At 54.8% G+C, this 22,100-nt stretch overlaps 8 protein-coding genes across 8 annotated transcripts; 4 read left to right on the forward strand and 4 right to left on the reverse strand.

Annotated features, from left to right (window-relative positions):
- Window positions 1–522: 522 nt before the first annotated feature.
- On the reverse strand, window positions 523–939 carry N7482_002538 (uncharacterized protein; the record flags this gene model as incomplete). Its single annotated transcript, XM_056684663.1, has 1 exon — window positions 523–939. The coding sequence occupies one exon, from the start codon at window positions 937–939 to the stop codon at window positions 523–525; it is 417 nt and encodes a 138-aa protein (XP_056548269.1).
- A 1,720-nt stretch (window positions 940–2,659) lies between these two features.
- N7482_002539 (uncharacterized protein) lies at window positions 2,660–3,256 on the reverse strand (the record flags this gene model as incomplete). Its single annotated transcript, XM_056684664.1, has 1 exon — window positions 2,660–3,256. The coding sequence occupies one exon, from the start codon at window positions 3,254–3,256 to the stop codon at window positions 2,660–2,662; it is 597 nt and encodes a 198-aa protein (XP_056548270.1).
- A 4,152-nt stretch (window positions 3,257–7,408) lies between these two features.
- Window positions 7,409–10,565, forward strand: N7482_002540 (uncharacterized protein; the record flags this gene model as incomplete). The annotated part of the gene is made up of 5 exons (XM_056684665.1): window positions 7,409–7,667; window positions 7,816–7,935; window positions 7,956–8,900; window positions 9,447–10,160; window positions 10,384–10,565. Coding segments are annotated over 5 exons (2,220 nt in total), but the record flags the coding sequence as incomplete, so codon positions are not given.
- A 1,256-nt stretch (window positions 10,566–11,821) lies between these two features.
- bgt3 (uncharacterized protein) lies at window positions 11,822–13,807 on the forward strand (the record flags this gene model as incomplete). The annotated part of the gene is made up of 2 exons (XM_056684666.1): window positions 11,822–13,599; window positions 13,663–13,807. 2 exons carry the CDS (start codon window positions 11,822–11,824, stop codon window positions 13,805–13,807), a joined length of 1,923 nt encoding a protein of 640 aa, XP_056548272.1.
- Window positions 13,808–14,675: 868 nt separating this feature from the next.
- On the reverse strand, window positions 14,676–15,659 carry N7482_002542 (SRR1 family protein; the record flags this gene model as incomplete). Its single annotated transcript, XM_056684667.1, has 1 exon — window positions 14,676–15,659. The coding sequence occupies one exon, from the start codon at window positions 15,657–15,659 to the stop codon at window positions 14,676–14,678; it is 984 nt and encodes a 327-aa protein (XP_056548273.1).
- A 1,236-nt stretch (window positions 15,660–16,895) lies between these two features.
- Window positions 16,896–17,781, forward strand: N7482_002543 (copper acquisition factor BIM1-like domain-containing protein; the record flags this gene model as incomplete). Its single annotated transcript, XM_056684668.1, has 3 exons — window positions 16,896–17,112; window positions 17,185–17,498; window positions 17,581–17,781. 3 exons carry the CDS (start codon window positions 16,896–16,898, stop codon window positions 17,779–17,781), a joined length of 732 nt encoding a protein of 243 aa, XP_056548274.1.
- Window positions 17,782–19,652: 1,871 nt separating this feature from the next.
- Window positions 19,653–20,506, forward strand: N7482_002544 (pre-mRNA-splicing factor ISY1; the record flags this gene model as incomplete). Its single annotated transcript, XM_056684669.1, has 2 exons — window positions 19,653–19,655; window positions 19,751–20,506. The coding sequence occupies 2 exons, from the start codon at window positions 19,653–19,655 to the stop codon at window positions 20,504–20,506; spliced, it is 759 nt and encodes a 252-aa protein (XP_056548275.1).
- A 189-nt stretch (window positions 20,507–20,695) lies between these two features.
- Window positions 20,696–21,786, reverse strand: N7482_002545 (putative GTPase MTG1; the record flags this gene model as incomplete). Its single annotated transcript, XM_056684670.1, has 2 exons — window positions 20,696–21,457; window positions 21,523–21,786. 2 exons carry the CDS (start codon window positions 21,784–21,786, stop codon window positions 20,696–20,698), a joined length of 1,026 nt encoding a protein of 341 aa, XP_056548276.1.
- Window positions 21,787–22,100: the final 314 nt, after the last annotated feature.

Below are 22,100 nucleotides of genomic sequence, written 5' to 3' on the forward strand. Positions count from 1 at the left end.
ACTACGTCCAGTGCTATGTACCGACCGCCGCCGTGCACAGCACGTAGATCCAGGAGCCGCATGGCGCGGCCAAGAGGACGATGGAAGAACCCGTCGGCAAGTGGCTAGGGGCCATGGACAGCTCCCACACGCCGACGATATGCGCGCAGCAAGGGGACCTCTCCCCAGTGGCCCGGTTCAACGTGGCCCCATGTTGGCCTGGCCGAGCAGGCGGCGGAATGTGCAGTTCACCCAGTCCTCCGTCCAGAGCGGAAGCATGTCCAGTCCAGAGCGGCCTGAGAGTCGGAAGTCGCGGGTGGTCCTCAATGCGTTGAGGACAGGCGTCTCGTTCTAGTTTTGTCCTTGGTCACCGAAAAAACACGGAGGATGGCGGCCCCGAAACTACGCCATGGCCCATAGGCCCATGGACCCATGGACCCTATGCCGACTACGTGCCCTGCCGCGCTACATTAATTGCGAGGCGTGTTGGGGCTTGATTCTTTCGAGCCTTCCTCCGGCGGCACCCCCTCGAAGGGAGCGGGATCATCGCGCCAGGCGTGGCGTCGCCGGACCACAGATGTGCAGGCCTCTAGCGGATTCATTTCGGGTTTCTCGGCCCCTCTTTTGAGGTGGTTGAGTTTGGGAGGCCTGCGGGCGTCTGGCCTGCAGCTCAGCTAGCATTGGATTCGGGTTGCGAGACTCGCGCCAGACTCTCTCGCGCCCAGTGGCTGCGTGCGCTTGGGAGGGTGGGTATGGCGATCGTGGCGATGGTGATAGTCGCAACGACCTAGAGCCCGCGTGGTCCTTTGCGTTCTTGATCTGCAGCACGCCGCAGGAGAGGTCGGACGGAGTAAGTAGCTTTCTGGTGGAGGCGCTGGACAGCTCTCCATACTCCATATTGAAACGGTGCGACCACGCCGCGCACAGGCCATCTCGCCGGTGGCAGCTAGTCCGGCGCATGACGTATGCCGATTGACACGAACGAGTCTGCCGTACACAAAGGGTGTTTGAGGCCACGCCATTTCTTGGTTTTCCGTGCGGTGTTGGTCCGGCCGTGAGGAGCGGTACCGGGGATGCCTCCTCGGAGATAGGCCTCTTAGTTCGAAATTGACTTTTTTGTGCTGGTCTGGTTTTGTCCTCGGCAGAGAGTACCTATTGTATAACCACATATGTAAAGGAAAAACCAGAAAGGGGGAAGGGCGGTAATTCAACTGTTCACCTGTTGCATGGCCGGCCAAGCTAAGACCGGTCCAGCCAGCTCGGGGGCGTTCTGGTCCCTCTAAAACCGAGGCCAGTGGATCCGGGGCGGTAGTGGCACTCTTAGCAGAGCCAAATCGAGGGGGATCGGTTGATCCGCCCAGGGGTGCGCGACTGGCCCAGCAAGAACTCCAAGAGAAGGATTTCCCCCTCGATGGGTCCGTGGTTCGCCAGAAGTCTCCCCCCCATCTTCCCGCTTAGCTCCAGCCACCGTTCCAGTTGCTGTTCTGACTGTGAAACCTTGCTGGAACGGTACAACTTGACATGCTGTCAGCGGCATGCTAAATGACGGTCTGCGCTGCCGTTGGTGGGATTTTCGATAACACGCCGTGCCACTGGGTCCTGGTTATTCATGGCAGGCACTGCGCAGAGTTCGTGGACATGTACTCCATATGGTGTGCCCCGTACACAAGAAGCGTAAGGACTTTGTACATATCCAGGCGACCACCGTTTACTCGTTGCAGTAGTTACTTCCACCCGACACATGGCCGATCGCATCCGCCAGCACGAGACCGATGGTTGTCGAAAAACAACGAAGAAAAAAAGGAAAATGACTGACTCCGAAAGCCAGTTCTATTCACAAACAATAATCACCGACATATCCACGCTGGAGTGGGACTTGAGGCGGGTACGGCTTAACGCGACGGACAGCACCCTGCATCGATCACAGCGAGACGCCAATGGCATCCCCGTCTGGAATAGCCTGCCCCCGGCCCCACACCAGAAACCGGAAGGACTTTCAAGCTGAAATAGAAGCGGCGTAATCATCACGGGAAAAAAGGGGGGGCGCTGGATATGCAACCGATAGTATTAGCTCCAATCTTCAGCCTTGAATGACTGGCTTGAAGTGCCCCCGCCCGGTAGATACGGACTGGACGGAGCATAGTTGCAGTAGTGCCAGGATCAAGATAGCCATTGGCGAAGGGGTGCGCGCCATGTTCACTCTTCCTGAATGGCTGCGATTACGACGGCAACCGCCCCCCCCCCCCCCCCCCCCAACCCGGACTAGCCTGGTTCTGGAAGCACTCGATCAAACTCACCTCCCTCGGCCGGCGAGGGACAAGAGGAGCTAGATGCCAGTCGCTGATTTGGATGGGAGGGTGAGTTGGCGCGATACGTGCGCTCTGGTCCCGTACCGACCCTGGAATAGGGCCTCTGACTCTCTGCACGGCTGCGCCCGCTCAGCCATCGTCAACCTGGATTGCCCTTTAGGTCGGCCGGGTTGAGTCCTTGAGCCTCATGGGTCGATTATCCGTTCCTGGGCAGCTACAATGTGGTGGTGCCCCCCCCCTTCTGTCTCTCCAGTCTTTGACCGAGGCTGAGGGGCCTGACCATCAGGGTTGCCCTCAACGGGGAGATCGGGGAGATGTTAGACATTGCTTTGGACTGGGCCTCGCACGTGTTGACATCATTCTGGGGTCTCTTATGCTGGGGGATGGGCCGCGTGGTCTAGCCGCGGATGAATGAGTGCGGTGCTCCACCCGACGTAGGGGGATCTCGGCATGGTCGGGGGCAAGACTGGGGAGGAGAGAGGAGGAGCGGCCGGGAGGTGGTGTGCATAGGTAGGTCTCATACTGGAACTGGATCGGGGGCTGGATAAGCCTTTCGCGTCATTCACATGGCCGCGATGCAGCCAGGCCCGTGGCAGCGTGGAGACGTGAGGGATATTCAGGTGTTGTGCGTCGAGGTGCCACTTGCGGTACCTAACGCCGGAGAAATGAAACAGAACGGACTCGGTTGGTTGGGTGAATGGATGGCTGGCCTGGCGTTCGGCGTTGCTCCCCTCGTCTTCCCGGTGGCTGCCAGGCCAATTGAGTCCGGGTGGCGCCCAGCACTTCTCGAACAGCCCGTCGATTGCAAAGCGCCAAGACTCACTAACAAGCCCCACTAGCCTGCTCCAGGACGAAGAGGGCGGCGAACCCGGGTGGAGGCCCGCATCGAGGCCTGTCTGGAGCGAACGGCTGGCCCATTGGCGCGGGCTACTGTCGACTGAGTCAAGCAGCGTCTGCGGACCGGTCATTTTTGCTTTTGTGAGAGGGACGGGAGAAGATGAGAGAACAGCGAAGGGAGGAGGAGGGAGGACCGGGCTCCACCCCATCGTGTTCGAGATGACTGGTGGCTTTGCTGGTGGAGGCCCAGCATTGTTGGTTCCTACTACCGGGACTATCTGTAGGTACCGTCCCCATCCGCGGTCAAGGGCTCTGTGCGGAGACGGCAAGCAACAGGTGCCTCGTTGGAGAGACTGGGCTCGCGGTAACAGGTTCATCCGGAGATCAGCGCCTGTTGGTGGCTTGGAAACGAGAGGGCGACGGGGCTAGGACCGGACAGGCTCCGACAGGGTTACACGGCTGCTTCCTGCCACTCACGAACGCAGATCGGAGCAGCGAGAGTGTGATGGGCGCCGTTAGGTTGTTTCGAGTTTATTTAGACGGGGCCAGAGTCGTGCATCTGGATCTCATTATCTCGTGATCGTGTTATCTCATTGGGGCCGAATGGAGAGCGCGCAGCCGTTGGGCCGTGGAAACAAGGCTGGGCTGAGGGTGGAGGCATCCCCACTTGAAGGGATGTGATTGGCGTCTGGTCTGGTCTCATCTCGGTGGAGTGTAAGATCGCGTGTAACCCAGTCAGCAGAGTCTGTTGTTGTCCACCAGTGCTCTCGGTTCCGCCCCTCCCTCGATATACTCCGGAGGAAAATCGCTCAGCCCAAAGCCCCCCCACTGGTACCTGAAACTGGTCTCTGCACGATTGCACGATCCCGACGTCAGCCGTTTTCCGTAAGCCCCCTAGCCCTTTAGACATTCAGTTCCTTCATTTTCGAGTCGTGATTTGCTTTTTGTTTTTTCTTTCTCTCTCTCTTCTGTCCATCCCATCTGAGATGCGCGGGCTTTTCATCTTCACGCCGATCTCTTCTAGACTCTGTAATGACCGGGGTGGGTCACCGTCTAAGACCCTTTGATACTTGGCTCGATCGGTGCCCGAGTTCTCTAACATGACGGAGCATGGATGTAGCCGAGCTAGCTAACGTCCCGGAGACAAACGATTGCCATGCCCACCCTTCTCCGTCCGTCTATGCACAATCGGGCCCGGACGGAGCGTTGAGGCCTCGAGGCATCTTGGGATGGAGGCCGGTGTTGAAACCTTCTTTTGGATCCGCTGTGGCATATTTTTCGCATCTGTTTTCGCTCTCTTCCTCATCCATTGGCGCTTGCCTGTATGGACTATAGACCACTCCACCAGACACAGGGGAATTCAATATCTTCCAGTCCAATTCAATGTCGGGGGGGGGGGCGGGATTTCTTTGTCCAGCGAGACCAGCTGGTCCAGCTGGTCCCGCTGCGTCAGCCTTGACGCCGGCTGCACCAATCCCATCACGGCCCGGTCCCAACGTCGGGGCCAACGCGGGCGCTCTGTCTGTGTTTTCCTCGACGTATCATCATCCCTCCACCGGCTCCGAAGAACGGTTGCTGCTCAATTCCGTCCAGTTGTGCTCTATATGAGGGGCGCGCTATAGTTAGCTCGTGGCTCGTACACCCCGTCACGTCTGGTTGCTCTTCCGCCGTTGGAACCAACCGAGTATAGATCTGCTCTCAGACAAAGAAAGCCAGGGCTGGTACCCGCTTTCGAGGCCGCCTCCCTGTCACGGCGGAGTGCTCCTCAGTCTCCAGTCTCCAGTCTCCAGGAGGCCAACCGATGGCCACCGATGATCACCGATGACCCCCGATGACCTCGTTCCCTAGCTCTTCCGTCCCAGGGCCCTCCCCCAGTCTTCACCAGTCCCAAAGAAGCAGTGACTTGCACGCTTGGGTGATTTTGCATTTGGCTTTCTTTTTTCTCTTCCACTTTCTTCTTCTTACTGCCACACCCGGCAGTTCTGCATCCTGCACATCATCCCCCCTCATAGCTCGTACCCTAGTTACATACACTCCATACAATCCATACAATCCATACCTCCCGCGCACATCCCCTGCTGAGGGCGTTTAAATCGTTCTCCATCTCGGCTAGGCTGCTATTATTACTGACACTCCATTTCATCCCCCTCCAGAGGCTCAGGGCTTTTTTTTTCCTTTTTTTTTTTTATTTTATTACCAGACACTCGAGTCACTCTGGTCATCTCCCTGCGTCCTGCACCCATCCTGGTCAATATTACACTACTGTCCCGCTAGTGACCAACCCATCCTGATACCAGCCTTGTTGGTCTTCTCCAATCTTGTCCCCGTCGTTCTGGTCGTTCTGGTCGGTTCCTCCACCACTTGACTTTACCACCTTTTTTATTCGATTTTAATTTTCTTCTCTGTTTTCGGGTGTCAGTCACTATTCCCCATCGGGGGTTTTGCCATTTTTTATTTTCCTTCCTCTGGATTATGCGATTATCCTTTATTATTTCTTTTCTCGGTCTGCTTTATCATGATTTTTATTTTCCTTTCTTTGCTGTCCGTTCTACCGGCCGACCTCCCGACTCATTTCGACGGGGAATATAACATGGGCCTCACGGGTGCAGCTAAATAAACGACCTTGACCCTGGACCCTCTTGTCTTCACACGCATCGACCCCCCATGCCCTGAACCCCAGTCGCAACCAACCCCCAGTCCTCACGTCCATCCCAGACCCCCCCCCCCCCCCCCCCCCCCCCCCCAGTCCACCCTGATTATCACAGCCTCCAGCCGTTGTGTCGCGCAGCTCGGCTTGGTCTCAGGCTCCTCTCGGGACCGTCCATCCTACCTGACTCTACCTGACCCGACGTTTACACTTTACACCTTACCTGGACCTACTGGACCTACTGGACCCATTCCCTATACCCTACGCTTCCTACACCCGGCCTACCCTACCTAAACGTATTGACCTGCGCGTGCTGCTTGCTGCCCATCCTCTTCAGCGCGTCAATTGCTCGGCATCGCGTCCCAAGTCCTTTCCATTCCATTTTATCCCAGTGCTGGCCCTTGTCCTCCTTCTGCATCGAACCTGGAGATTCCATCCCAGACCACAACAGAGGCCTTCCCTGTGACCGGTATGGTACAGACTGGCCTTGATCCACCTGCGGCGTCAAAATATAAGAAAGAGCCGGTTGATGATTCCGTGAGTACTCGACCAATTCCGCCAATTCCCTCTCTCTTTTTTTCGTTCTGCCTCAATGCGTGATTTTGTTCCATTCTCGTCATTCTTTTTTTCTCCCTTTTCGCCATGCAAGCACCCGCCTCATAGATCGAGTTCGCATGACTTTTCCTACTACAATATCATTCCGATCATTCTTGGATCTCTCTTTCGCTGTTTTTCTTTATATTCATGGAAGGATGCTTGTGGCGCGGTGGACAGCGTCCCGCGAAACATATCGCAACTACACCACCGGGGTTGATCTCGCGGCTTTGGCTTGGGCGCACCTTCCATCATTCGCGCAAGATGACAAGAAGCACGCCTGCAATGAAGCAGAGACACCCTGCTCAGTCAGTGAAGGCGCGGGTATCGTCCTTTTTCTCTATGGGGATCTTCTATCACCATGAGGCTGAAAATGCCTCGAGGTGCTGTGTGCCATTGCCCACACAGTTGATCTGATCCAGATCTATATGCACCCTCAGAAGCCCACCAGAGTGTCCGATCCCCGAAGCGTGGTGTTTTCCACTAGTCAAAGCAGCACCAGAACCAAAGGGAACCGAATATAAAGGACGCCAGCACAATGAGAGTCTGCGTTTCCGAGCCCGTGTACCAAGCGCATTGCTGGCAAATGGACGAAACCGCCAGGCTGGAGTGCTTTGTCCCTTCGGAAGAAAAGAGAAACCATTCGCAGGGAAGCGCTCTTTTCAGTGCTACACGGATTCCTGGTTTCAATTTGGCCCTGGCTGGCGCATCCTGGCTGTGACCCTGCGAATTTGTTACGCACCTAGCCCCCATCCCGGCTCGAGGCATTGTCTGGGCCAAACCCTCCCCCGTTTCCTCTCGCCGCTCCTCCTAGAAGCTAAGGAGCCTCTCTGGCACACTGAGAGAAGTTCAGATTCCCCGGGTCACGTCGTCACTCGATCTGGCCGCGTTCTCAAATTTCCTCCTCCCCTTTTCCTTTTCCCTCCCACGTTCTGAGGTTGTTGTACCACCCTGTACGCTCGATACTTCTCACGGCCTTGGGCTAAAGTCTCCAGCCAACTGATATGTGCTTCCGCCACAGCTTCAACACGGTAGTTTAGGGCGTTCGAGCTCACAGCACTCGCAATCTCTTCACCAGCCGCGGCCAGGTCTAGCACCACTGGGAAAACAAGACCCTATCTCGCCTACTCCGTCTACTACTTCTTTCCCACCATCGACATACCCGCCAAATCACTCGCTAGGAAACGGCATCCTACAGTCCCAGAGTGCGTACGGACCACCGTCGCAAGAGCCACCCTACTACACCACCCATCCGACATCATATACAACAGCATCAGCTTCGGCACAGTATCCTTCTAGCGGTAAGCCAAGGCCTCATTTCTTGTTTCAATGCCGGCGCAACTACACGCTCTGTGTCTTGTTCGATGTTCTCGCGATTGAGCATCTTTTGTTTTACCAATCACCCATGTAGTTTTGACGTACCTCCCCAGACTAATGCAAGAGCGATAGGACCACCAGACCTCATGGCAACCGCCGCTCAAATGCAGAGGCCTGCTTACCCCCCCATCTACCACACCCCTCAATCCAACTCGCCAGCATCTGTAGCCTCGCAGCCGCATGATCAGCATAGTCGCAACATCTACACCCAGTCGCCCCAGATGCCACACCAGATGTATGGTTATTCACCATATTCGCCGATGAACACGGTGCAACCGTCGCCTTACGCGGCGCATCATTCCCCACAACCACACACCCTCACCTCGCAATCCATGATGATGCCCCCTCAGACGACGACGGCGCAGATGTCGCCGCACCTATCCTCCCACAACCCCAACGCCGCGCTGTCCAGCAGCCCAGCCATGAAAATGGATTCCAACTCCCAGCCCGCATTGGCGCAACGACCGATGCTCCACGCGCCCCCCTATCTACTTCCAACACCGGCCTCCAAGCAGGCAGCATTCACCAAATATCTCCTCTAGGAACGAGCTCGAGTGCCGCGCCGGGCCCCATCCCTGCCACCACGCCGCTCGTGGTCCGGCAAGACAGCAACGGGGTACAGTGGATTGCGTTCGAGTACTCGCGAGACCGCGTCAAGATGGAGTATACCATCCGCTGCGACGTCGAGTCCGTCAACGTGGAGAGCCTCAGCCAGGAGTTTAAGACGGAGAACTGCGTGTACCCGCGCGCCTGTTGCAACAAGGACCAGTACCGGGGCAACCGGCTGGTGTACGAGACCGAGTGCAACACCGTCGGCTGGGCGCTCGCCGAGCTGAACGCGTCACTGCGCGGGAAGCGCGGGCTTATCCAGCGCGCCGTGGATAGCTGGCGCAACAGCAACCAGGACCCGCGGCTTCGCAGCAGAAGAGTCCGCCGCCAGGCCAAGGTCAACTATCGCAAGCAGTCCATGGCCCCACCCACGCCACACATGCCAGCTCCAGGTCCCATGGGTCCGGGACTGCCCAGCACGCCGTCAATGCAGGCCCCTGGCCCGCGGCAGAGTATTGGTGGTCCTGGGCCTATGGTGATGGGGCCGCCGCAGTTGCATCATCATCACGCTCAACCGGATGGTAGCCCTAAGATTGAGGAAGTTAGCGGTATGTTTCCACCGATATGATGCTTTTTGTTCTGTTGTCGAGGTCTCTCTTTGCAACTTGCGCGGCGGGTGTTCCCAATGACTCTTGTATCTTTTTTTTTTTTTTTTGGACATTCTTGTTTCTTTTACCCGTTTGGATTTTGATGGACTAGAATATGCGCTTAATGCCCTGTGTCTTTCTTTTTCTCTCGTCTGTTGTGGTGACTGTATGTGTATATGATGGAGTACCTGTGTGTGTGGTGGGTGTGTGGCGTGTAATGTACGTTGACATGTTGATGGCTGCTGTACGAGACATGTTGCACTGGTGTATCTCTATCTGGTTCTTGGTTCTGGACTTGGTCTGATTCTGTTGACTTTTCACTTCTTGCTCTGTTTTGCCTTTTTTGGTCTTTATTTCATACCCTGTGCCTTTCTGCTTATCATTGATGCCGCCGCGCCTCTTCATCCTTTTGTTTCTTTCTTTTGGAGTCGAAGAGCTCGACCCTCTCGCAATCATGAAAATACAGCGTAGGCTAATTTCTCTGCGCCCTGCTTCATCCGCCTATAGGCACGACAGACTACACCAGCGCTGCCCAGCACTCCATTGACTCTGCCCGCCTACCACCCGCCCCCCACGCCGGCGCCGATCTTCGACGCGCCCAAGCCTTCCACGACGCAACCCCCGTCCCGAAATCCTCCAGCGCCGGCCCATCCATGCCACCCCCGCTCCGCGACAGCGGCCTGGCCGCGCTAGGGCGCCACCCAACAATCGCTGCCTCATCCAGCCGCATGGGTGCTACTGCAGCCCACGCCGACGCTGTCGGCGATGTTGACATCAGCCCAACCAATGACGACCTCTTCGGCCAACTCCCCGACGGGAAGCGGCGCACCTTCATCCTAGTCGAAGACCCGCAGCGCGGCGCGCGCGTGCGCGTCAAGGTCATGCTGGACAAGGTCAACATGGACGAGATCCCGGACTCCTACCGCATGACAAACGCCGTGTACCCGCGCACCTACTTCCCCGTGCAGATGAAAGATGCTCCGGGCGCCCTCATCCCTGGCAGGCGCTTCTTCCATGGCGACGAGCAGGACGACGAGGACTCGACTGTTGGTCGGACTAGTGTAGCTGCACCCTCGCTGGATGGCGAGCGCGATGTCGATGTGCCCAGGCTCTCACGCCGACGGCACCAGAAAGAGGTTTTGCTTAACGATCTCGGCTATAGATTGAGTTGGAGTCAGAGCAGAGTGTTCGCCGGACGGATGCTATTTTTGCAGCGATCGCGTAAGTGTGCTTTTCCCCGTATTGCGTCTTTTTTATTTGATGGTTTCACTTCTGTCTCAGTCTCTGTTTTTGTGTTGGCTGCTGTCTCAGTGCTCGGTTGTCTGGCATGTCATGTCATGTCATCTTCCATGCAGCAGGCTTGGCGCTTGGCCGCCCACGTGCCCCAGACGCGGCTGAACCAATCTCACTTCCCGACGCAGAACAGCCGCTAACTTGTCGGCAGTGGATGCCTACCGTAACAAAATGCGCAGCAGCATTTTGGCTGCGGGTCAGGATGCGGCTGATATCCCCGAGCATTTTGATACTCGGCGTGGGAAACGCCGGTTCTTGGAGCGCGGCGGGCGCCGGTTGGAAACCGAGCAGCCGAGTGCGTCGAGGCGGAGTGCGGAGGAGGTGGAGAGTTAACTACGTCATTGGAATTTGGGGACGAATTCATCTGTGAGGCGGTTATGATGGGAGGATATTTGTGAGCGTTTCCGTGTTGATTATGGATGATCAGATGATCCGACGATTATGGACTATGGACTAAGGCTATGGCTTGTTGGTGGATTGTTTTATTTTGTTTTTTTTTTTTTTTTTTTTTTCGCAAGGTACGAGGAATCTACCAACACCGAACAACAAGGGAGCGTGGGAATGGATTTGCAACGGCGCAGGGATTGATGGAATTGACTGATGATGGGATGATTGGATGATTGACTTGGTTGAGGTTTACGAATTACGGTGTACGGCTGTGATGAACTCTGTCCTATTCCTTAATTTCATGAGTGCCGCACGGAGTAAATATCTGGTACTTAGCGAGTCTGGTTTTGTCTGCTCCCGAACCATCCGGGCTGTTCCCAAGGGTCGCATTCTCGGCCAAAAATAGCACGGCCAGGGACTCGCAGGACTCGCAAGGGCTCGGACCTGACCCACTTTTGCCGCTCCACAGTGACAGGACCCTTGCGGAACAGCACACTCAGCTGGCAAACTCCGTAGCTGTGAATGATCGGAAAATACTAGAGACGAACATCCACGGGGTGTCCAGGCACAATTTGAAATATAGTGTATATGGAGATGTAGATATGGTGATATTATATGAGATACTCAGCGCCTGGAGTAAACAGTCCCATATCGACCCCGGAACAAACTACTGCACTACTCGCGGCTCCACCAAGAACCCCAAACGGTTGTCCCGGCCACGCTTTGTGTTGACCGCAATCAGCATAATCAGCAGCCTCAAAACCTTGCTGGGCCACCTCGCTTCTCTTGATCTTTCAGCGTCTTCATCTTCTTCCTCAGCATCGTCTTCTTCTCCACACGCCACAAAACAAGCACCACCTCGATCTCGTTTTTGTCTCATTCCATCGAGCTGACACGGCTGCGCCTCAGCTCATCTCTAGGCCCTCCCTCATCGTCCCGCGCCCCTCAATCTCGGGAACCGTGGATCGTCGCAGCCAGCGATGCCTGCATTTTAATTTTTGATCTCTCATTTTTGCCCTCTGTCCTCCGTTCCACCTCTCTTCCACTCTGCCCCTTCCCCTGTCCTCCGTCAGATTCCTCACCCTGGGCTAGAGATCGTCAAATATCCCTTTCAGGTATCCCAGGCATTCAGCCTTGCCGCCCTCGCATCGAGCCCTTGACCCGACCTCCATCCGGTGCCAATCGGCCTCATTCAGACTCAAATGGATCGCGACGACAGCGGTATTCCCGCTCCCCCACCCCATCGCTACTCCCAGTCGCTGCGAAACAATTCCTCCGTCACCCCAGGCGTCGACAACCTCGGCCCAGCGTCTGTTGGCGGCGGCATCAGCGGGATTGCCCTCGGAGTCGCGAATAGTCACGATCGCTTGAGCGGCGTCGACGCTGTCCGCGGCATGGATCGCAACGACGACTTCGCCGGCCCTGCGGAGCGCGGATACCACACCACCGGCTCGGACAATCCCTACGTGCCCCGCGCGGCCGGCTTGAGTAGCTCGGAATCGCTGCACCCCGAGCAATCGTATGGCTCCAACATGGCACTCGGTGCGGCCGCGGCCTCGCCGGGCCTGCAGACTCCCGGCCAATCCTCAACACATCTCAGTGATGTAGGCCCCAATCAGCACAGCATGATGGACCAGTACCCTGGTCCATATGGTGGTGGTACTGTCCGTGATGGACCTTACCAGCGGCAGTCACAGTTCAGCACAGGACGTGTGCCCGCCGATATCAATCCAGACGATATTGCTGACGACGGTGACGACGAGTTCATTCCCCATTCGCGGAATCGGGCATCTCAGGCGGCGGTTGGCGGTGCCGGTGGAGCCGCAGCTGGTGGTATTTTGGGTGGGATCTTCGGTCGGAAGAACAACGCCAATCCGCAGTATGGTCCTGTACCTGGCGGTGCCGGCGGGTTGGAAGCCGGGGCTGGAGGCTCTGCGGCGCAGGAGAAGTCTGCGATGAGCGGCGATATGGCTGCAAGGAAGAAGCGTGGATGGATCGCCGGCATTATTCTCGGTCTGGTCGTTCTGGCCGCCATCATCGGTGGTGCTCTTGGTGGAACGCTGGGAACGAAGCACAAGAGCAGTTCATCATCATCATCATCAAATGACAATTCTGCGACCGGCGACACGGCCAAGAATGGAGACCTGGACAAGAACTCCGATGAGATCAAAGCGCTCATGAACAACCCTAACCTGCACAAGGTCTTCCCCGGCATGGACTACACGCCGTGGGGTGTACAGTACCCGCTGTGCTTAAAGTACCCCCCCTCGCAGAACAACGTCACCCGCGACTTGGCCGTGCTCTCCCAGCTTACCAACACCGTCCGCCTGTACGGGACGGACTGCAATCAAACCGAGATGACCCTGCACGCAATCGACAAGCTCGAGCTGGCGGACATGAAAGTCTGGCTCGGCGTGTGGATCGATACCAACGAGACAACAACCAACCGCCAGCTTGACCAGCTATACAAAATCCTGGATGATACCAAGGACCCGTCCATTTTCAAGGGTGTGATTGTCGGCAACGAGGTTCTATACCGCGCTGGTACCGCCGTTCAGTCCGCCGAGAAGAACCTGACCACCTACATCACAAACGTCGCCGCCGAGCTAAAAAAGCGTAACTTCAATGACATGGAGGTGGCCACTTCGGACCTCGGCGACAACTGGAACTCCGAGCTAGTCGACGCTGTCGACGTGGTCATGTCCAACGTGCACCCCTTCTTCGCCGGCGTCAACGTCAGCGTCGCCGCGTCCTGGACATGGGACTTCTGGCAGCAACACGACGTCATCCTGACCAAGGGGACTACCAAGAAGCAGGTCATCTCCGAGGTGGGATGGCCTAGCGCAGGCGGCAAGGACTGTGGCGAGAGCCCGACTTGCGACTCTGATACACCGGGCTCTGTGGCGAGCATCGACAACATGAACCAGTTCATGTCTGATTGGGTCTGCCAGGCTCTGGAGAACGGCACCGACTACTTCTGGTAGGCATTTCCCCATAGCAATCTCCAATCCTTCCTATTCGCCCTCATACTGACTTACTGTAGGTTCGAGGCCTTCGACGAGCCGTGGAAAATTCAGTTTAACACCCCCGGCAAAGACTGGGAAGACAAGTGGGGGCTCATGGATTCCGCGCGCAAGATCAAGCCAGGCTTGAAGATCCCATCCTGCGATGGCAAGACTGCGTCGTAAGGGCCACGCCCAGCCTCTTTTAACGGGATCATGATCATGAAAATCGCACCACGCCACACCACCTATGGGCATGCATATACACCCTCACCTTGTTCTCACCTCGTCATCTTCACACCAATATTTCTTTCCTCCCCAATACAATCATGACACCCTCCTCCTTCCCCCAATCCGTCCCTCTCCTCTTCTCTCCTCGCCTCATCTCGCCCGCTTCTCACTATTCTCCAACCTACTTATTCGCCTATCCCTCTCCCTACTGTCATAAAATATCATTTGCAATATTTCCAAGCCACCAAGGTTTTTCGCACGGCATATTCAGTGCTTTGTGTGGCATTTTCAATATTTATCTCTGTCGGCGTTTTGATACGCCTTTCAACCATTGCGCCTGACTTTCCCTTCCCCCTCCCCTTCATTTACTTCTTCCGGGATGGAGTTTTGCATGTAATATTGATGTCGAGACCATGTGTTGAAGGTTTCGTTTCTCCTTTTGCACGGATTGCGAGATGGGTATTTCGATGTACATATGGCCATTGTTATTGACCATTTTTGCCTTTCAGGGGTTGTGGATTGGGTGAAGAATTTATATACGTAGTTTCTTCCGATCTAGCTTGAGATGTGATCGTTATTTCGTGTGTAGTTTTTTTAATATTATTTACTGTTGGTGGCGTGGTGAGTGAATATCAGCGAGTACTACCTACTCTCAATCCAAGACCAGTGGATTTCAGTCTAGTCTATATACATCATCACTTACTCTGTCAAATTCCAAAAGCACCCAAAATCGAAAGCTCCCAAACCCCAACACCAATATAATGCAATGCAACCCAATATACCCCGGCACCTCACACCCCCTCAGCTCATCTCTCTATGTCTATCAAGCCTCAACGCCAACATTCACCTCCACCCTCGCCCGATAATAAAGTCTGGTCTGCCAGAACGCATGCTCATTCGCCTCAAACGGGACCAGCGCACACGACCCTACCTGCCCCGCAAAGCCCTGGATGACCTCCGACTCGGTATTCTCCAACGGCCCGCCGAATACCATGCACGGATCCGACGGCAGCAGCTGCTCGAGGTGCTTGCGCTCGGCACCGGGGCAGAAGAGGAGGGTTCTAGGGGTGATAAGGGAGAAGGCGGCTGGGTGAGCGACAACTGTTATGCCGAGGGAGGCGAGGAGGGCTGTGTCGAGGGTGTTGAAGACGGGGTCTTGGGCGTAGATGGGGAAGGAAAGGGGGAGGGAGTTGTCCGGGCCTGTAGATGTGGTTTGGTTAGTTGTTGGAGAGAAACGGAGGAACGGGGAAGGGCAACACGAACGAGATAGCCGCTCTGCGATACACTCCAGCGCCGCAAGCTGGTACATGGACACACTCCGCCGATCCACCCACCCACCACGCAGGAACCCGCTCGGACTACCGAGTCCAACGCACACGATCGCGTCTACGGGCCCGCGCACCGGTCCCTCATCCATTCCAGACTGTCGAGATGCTCCCGGTCCAATCCCGCGGTCCGCAATTTGCTCGACCAGCTGCCCCTTCAACTGCGCCCACGTCTTCGAGCCCTCCCACCGCTCACGATGCCCGCGGTACTGCGCCTGCAACTCCGCCAGCGTCAATCGCCCCGGGGCCTCCGCAGGGCCGAGCACCAGCTCGGCCTCACCCTCGGCCTCGCGCTCGGCGTTGGAGTCCTGGTCACCTTGCGCACTGGGCTGGGAGACCTGCTCGCTGCCCTTGCGTGTGCCGCGGATCACGCGCCGCACGTTGGTGCTGGAGGTGACGTGCGTCCAACCGTCGTCGTCGGTGACTTGGAGGCGTTTCTGGGCCGGGGCCGGGGCGCGCTTTTTCCGGGAGGTGTGTGGCATGGTTGATGCAGGCTAACGTATGTCCACGGATGCACTTGGTGTTCTAATGGTGTCTTTGGGGGAAATGAGCCTCGCCTTGGTGGGGTCGTCTCTTTTTTTTGTCGAGGCCGATGGGGCTTATCGGAGGTTCCACATCGATAGATTAGTCAGCTTTTGTTTGGACGGGCCTGTGGAAAAGGTCTTGTTTACGGTGGCGGTGGGAGCGAGAAAGTGCATTGGAGAAGATATATAGAGCCTTGTGGAACATTGGATGGGATGAATAGTATGGACGGTATATGTGCAAGGCTGATGTTAGGATGGGACATCCTATCTAGAAGAAACCACACGGTCGAGTGAAGCATCCCACGCAAATCATCCGAGTGGGCCTTCCGGCCGGCCTCCACTTTGAACAGTTCGGGGATGGACATTCCGAGAATATTGAGTTACTGTTCCTACAGATAAAAAAGCATAGTGACTACAGTATCTGCGTATTGTGGCGCATGAAGAAATCAGGCCTCGAGAGTTCATCTCATTTCCACCTCCTAAACAAAGGGCTTGTTTGCCTTGCTCAAAATTCAATCAGTTTCCTATCACAGTACTTCAAGGCCTCCACCCGGGTACGTCTTCCAGCATGTTCGCCTCCTCGCCTCCGGCAACATGCAGAGTGAAGACCAGGCCAGTGCACCGCTCCCCTGCCCATCACACCACCTTTACCAACAGCTCTCGCGGAGTGTAAGCGCCAACCACCGACGCCAACCCCTCAGGACCGAGCATTTAGCGTCGCCCCTCGGCGCTTCGAGCTATGGCCGCCCCACCAATCACCGCACGGAACCTGGTGATGGCACTTGCAGCAAGAGCGTGATGATCCCCAGCATCCCTGCTCCGCACAGTTGCTCTCGACCACTCAGGGGCGACACAAGCTGCAGTCGCAGTCACACCCCGGTCCTGGATCCTAACTCGCCCGCGGCAACCACGGCCACACCGCAATGGCGGCACCCCTCAAAAAGAGCCCGAGCAGCCCTCAATCGCTGTCCGTGGCTTGTGTCTGGGTCGAGCTTCTCCTGCAGCTGCTTTGTATTTCATGTCCATCGCCCCCCCCTGTCTTCGCCCCTTTGCGCTGCAATTTCGGATGAGAGCTGAGCGACGCTGAGCGTCACGACAAGCGAAACCGCGAAATTGGTTGTCCGCTGTGTCTCGCTATCCCCAGTTCAGGTGTCGCTTGTGTGCCGTCCGGCTCGTTGCCCTTGATATTTCGATATGGCCTTGCGACAATCATTATCACGATGGGCCGCTTGGATGGTCCTGCTGTGCCTGGGTGTCGCCCACGCCCACACCGTGATCACCTACCCCGGCTACAGAGGGAATAACCTACTTACCAACGGCTCCATCGCAGCAGCGGATGGGCTAGGTGTCGCCTACGACTCGAAGAACGGATCACTCGTTTACCCCTACGGCATGGAGTGGATTTACCCATGTAAGGCTCCCCTGCAATCATAACTCACAATAACGACTCGCACGGCGACTCATAATGACTCTCTTCCTTCAGGCGGTGGCATGCCGACATCGACGAACCGCACCTACTGGCCCGTCGGCGGTGGTGCCCTCTCTATGCAGCCCGGCTGGTTCCCGGGCCACGAGACAGCCCTGATCTACGTCAACCTCGGATTCGGTGAGGTTCCCGAGAATATGAGCCACCCAGTGGTGTCGCCCTTCCAGATCACCGGTCCCTCGAACAACCCATACCCAGGAACCTTCTGCCTGCCCCAGGTGCCTCTCCCCGCCAACATTAGCGTCAGTCCCGGAGACCTGGCCACTATCCAGGTCGTGGAGATCGCAAAGCACGGCGCGGCGTTGTACAACGTATGTTTCTGCCTCTCTCAACCACCTCCCACCCCAAAATTCTAGTATATTGTTGCTGAGCCTAATCCCTATACCTTTGCAGTGCGTCGACATTATTTTCGCTGCGAACGGAGACTCCAAGATCGCCGAGGTCAACACCGACAACTGCTTTAACTCCAGCGACATCAGTTTCCAGTACATGTACACAACATCAGGCATCGGGTCCGGCGCAGCCATGCTAAAGGCCCCCCAGCACACGTTGCTTGTGGTAGTACCACTCTTGCTGGCGGCTGCCTTTATGTAGATATGGAATGCTCTGCTCTCTTGATACTGTTTTAACGTGAAGTTGCATTTGTGTGCGTGCATGCTGTTTGCTTTTGGACATACCCTAACCTTTACTGGAATAATTGCTGCAACAAAATTTTGAATGCGATGGATTTGCATTATCTCTCCATAATTGGAGATGAATAGGTCTTGCTGATTTGGTTGCCTTGGCTCTCTATATGAGATTGTCGGTTTCATGGCGTCTTGTGGTGTTTCGGGTTTTCCGTCTTTAATTATTGACAAATCAATATAAGTTCATCGATGGAGAAATCAGTTGGGAGTTATACTTGTGTCAAAGCAATGACGGTATAGACTAAGAATGTTGCCTATAGTTCATTTTTGGTCTAGTGGTTATTTTGTCTAGGATTTGGCCCTGTTCTGTCTTGACATATTATTGCAAAAGTACTCATTCTGGTACATAGTGTCTAATTAGTAAAGAAGTCCCTCTTACGGCGACCTCCGGGGACTGAGTTATGGTGATCTCGGCCTTGTTCGCAGACACTGAGTGCTTATATTGCACCTCATCATGCCAGAGCCTCCATTGAGTGCAAAACTGACGTTGCCATTGTGGTATACTGTAGTAAAGCCAGCGTTGGTGAATATGGATGCCAAAAAGGAAAGATCTTTCGCTCGTAATGGTGCCGCGTAGATGGATACATCATTTACTCCCCTTTACTCTCCTAACCCAGTCTCTCCGTGAAGAGTGTATCGCAGTCCGCACTCCTACTCAGCACATTGCTTCGTACAGATTGTTTAGTCTCTAGCATAAATCCTACCTATAAGAGGAGAAATGCGCCCAAGGAGCTTGGGGCCATTCCGCTCGTCGCAAGCTCAGAGAGTTACATGAGCAAATACTTCACAATGCAGAAGCCACAAAAGATAGTAATTTGAAGAGAATGGACTTTTAATCAGGCAGCGATATTATGTGTGCGTAAAAGCCTAGCATGACAGTCCTACCCGGCGTTGTAGCGGGATGAAATTATGCGAGTCGACATTAGATGGAGACACAGACTATGTCTAGCCCAGAAACTGAACAGAGTTGTACCCTAGGCGACGCGAGAAAGCTAATCATTGATGGAACACGCTTCTAAGAGCTCAGAAAGCTTGGAGGAATGCCACAAACCTTTCTTCGTCTGAATTACAAATCTCATTTAAGGATATACTTCATCAACACGAGCGTGCGCCGGCCACAAAAAATGTCGTACCAGATGGTTATGTTCACGTCGGAAGATTCCTGGTGGAGAAAGTTCTGAGATATCGCAACCAAACCCTTTTCAGTCGAGGAATGCAGAATGCTATGATTCATAGAGTCCATCGGATGTTGTCCACTAAGGTGTGGCCGTTTCATTCGGCCTGTGCTCAAGCAATCTGGCACGGATTCCCGGAAAATTATCTTTATGATGTCCAACAGCCAGGTGCATACTGAAATTTCCAGAGAAATTCCGATGTCAGTACATTTATAGAAATGTATATATGGGTCATGAGAAGTAATATGGCCATCGGGCGCTTATGTAGCCTGACTTTAGACGGCGTAGTTATACCCAATCGCCTTGCGGGACAACATTTTGTTTGCTTCATTAAATGCCACTGAATCAAACTTCGAATATAATATTTATTTTGCAGGTAAAATTTAAGCCAGAAAGAGCCAAATGAAAAAAAGGTACATTCCAAACACTCACGTCGGGCGTGCTCTTTCGCCCGTTTTGAGTGGTCCACGTGATAACCGCGCGGCAGGCGGCAGTTTGGCGCCGAACCTCATCCACAGCTGTCAAGCTTCAGATTTCCTCTTCGGACTCTTCCTCCGAACCCTGACAATACTCCTTGGGTCGCTGCCCCGGCCAATCCGTCAAAATGGTAAGCCTCACTGTGATGAGCTGGAGCCCCTGAAATCCTCATCTCTAAATTGGAGCGAACGAGTTTGCTAATCCCAACCCCCCCGCCATGAACAGGCTCGCAATAGTGAAAAGGCCCAGTCCATGCTGTTCCGCTTCCGAGCGCAGCAGGCAGCGGACATGGGTATCATTGACCTCGGGCGCGCACGACGGCCCAAGGCTATCACAAGCGTCGACTCCATCCCGACGTGCGAGCGCTGGCGCGGCCAAGTCCTCAAGGAAGTTTCCCGCAAAGTGTCGCGCATTCAAGAGCAGAGTCTCAGCGACTACCAGATCCGCGATCTCAATGACGAAATCAACAAGCTTATGCGCGAGAAGTGGGCTTGGGAGATGCAAATTCGGAACCTGGGCGGGCCAAACTACATGCGTGGGTCCGGCCGGGTTTACGACGACGAAGGGCGAGAAATTCCAGGCGGAGGAAAGGGCTATCGATACTTTGGCCGGGCAAGGGAATTGCCTGGTGTTAAGGAGATGTTTGAGGCAGCGTCACGGCGCGGTAAAGGACCGCCCGAGGAAGAAGAAGGGTCCGGGACTGGCAGAGGTGGAGATATCGCAACAAGGAAGGTCAACGCCAATTACTTCGGATACGGCCTGGATGAGGAGGATGGTACACTACTGGCTTATGAGAAGCAAAAGGAAAAGGAGGCCGTTGAGCACCTGCGTTCTCAGGGTGATGATGATGCCGAGGATGGCTGGGACCCGTTACCGGGAGATGCCGGTGATGGCGTTGAATGGCGACTTCCCTCGCTCGAAGAAGTGCAAGAGGAACTGGTCAATCGGCGACGGGAACGGCTTCTGCAGAAGATTTCTTGATCTTGCTCTGCTGCATTTGGTATGGAGGGATTATTTGTTCTCTTATTTCTGTTTCGGCGTTACGGATGCTTCTGCGAAATATTCACCTTTTCAGCATTGTCTAATTTTTCATCAGTGAGATATCGACTCCGTCGTTCAAAAGATATACATCAATTATTCACCAAAGATGCTCCGTCATTATGTACAGTTTTATAAAGAGGAGTTGCTATTTACATCCGACTTGTTCTTTCGAGTCGTCCTCTCGATTTTCAACGCCTGAGACATACTCAGTCGTGCAGTTTGTTCAGGATCGTCCCGACGTCGTTGCTCCTCATCTAGATCATCGAGCATGAATCGACCGAGTTCTCCTGCCCGCCATTTCTGTATGAAATGGAGTGCTGCACCATCTATATTGGGTACCCCACCCTTTCCAAGTAACCCGGTCTGTTGCGCAAAGCTCTCAAGTAATGGCATGACCTCGTTAGTGGGCTCAGACCAACGCTTATACGCCTGCGTATCATGCAAGTTGACCTTATATAACAAGTAATCGACCAGGGTGACGGGTGATATGACAGCGTCCTTGACACAGCCACATAGTGCTAGCTTGAGCATGTTCTCCGCATCCGCGACGTAGGGCATGAAAACACCCGGCGTATCAAGCACATAGACATGGGATCCGTTCTCCCGCTCGATGATCTTTACGGGGCTCGCGATTTTTCGTGTAATACCAGGTTGACCCCCAGTCTTCAAAGCCTTTGCCTTGCCCACGCCGTGATTTCGTAGGTGGTTGATAAGTGTCGACTTTCCAACATTAGGCATACCGACCACCATGACGCGGCATCCCACCAGTTTATCTGGTGCTTCAGCATCATTTCGCAGGTGTTTGATAATCTGGGCGACGTCCGCACGGGTGGAAGTGCTAACGAAGAAAACGGCGCTCGTGGGGTCGAAGCTTCGCACTTTTCTTTCTATCTGGAACAGTAATACGTCAGTTTAAATCCCTCATTATCCGAGAATTCACTGCGCGCGCGACTTACGACTTGTCGCGCAGGCGACTGGGGAATGCTGCCGAGGTCTCGCTTGGTATAAACAACGAGTCGCCTTTTTTTGCCCAGCGCCTCCTCAAACATAGGATTGATGGATGTGACAGGTGCCCGGTAATCCCGGCATTCGACAACATAGTCGATCGAAGATAACATGTTCTTCATCTTGCTTAGTCCAGCCCGGTGGTGACCTAAGAAGTAGGACCTTGGAATGGCCCCATAGTGGGGAAACACCTGGCGCGGCACAAACTGCGCCATATTATTATTGCAGTGTAATGCTCAGCTGAGTAGAAACCCAGTCATTTTTGACTTGAGCGAGCGAGTCGCAAGAACGGAGAGACGCAGTCGGGATGCTCGACAGAAAAATTGCCGTTGAATTGGAGGCGGTCGGGGGGGGCGGTGGGAGTATAGAATATGACGCCGCGTGGCGTGGACATCTATTGGGCCCTAATTCGATGGTCATCGCGATGTTTATTTCTATTTTCTCCTGGAGTTCGATTCTCTTTAGTTCTCTGAACAGCTAATAACATACACCTTTATCTGTTGACGCTTTTCATACATTCAATACAGCC

The sequence above is a fragment of the Penicillium canariense genome (genome assembly GCF_028826845.1).
Source record: "Penicillium canariense strain IBT 26290 chromosome Unknown utg000001l_segment0_segment0, whole genome shotgun sequence".
NCBI lineage: Eukaryota > Fungi > Ascomycota > Eurotiomycetes > Eurotiales > Aspergillaceae > Penicillium > Penicillium canariense.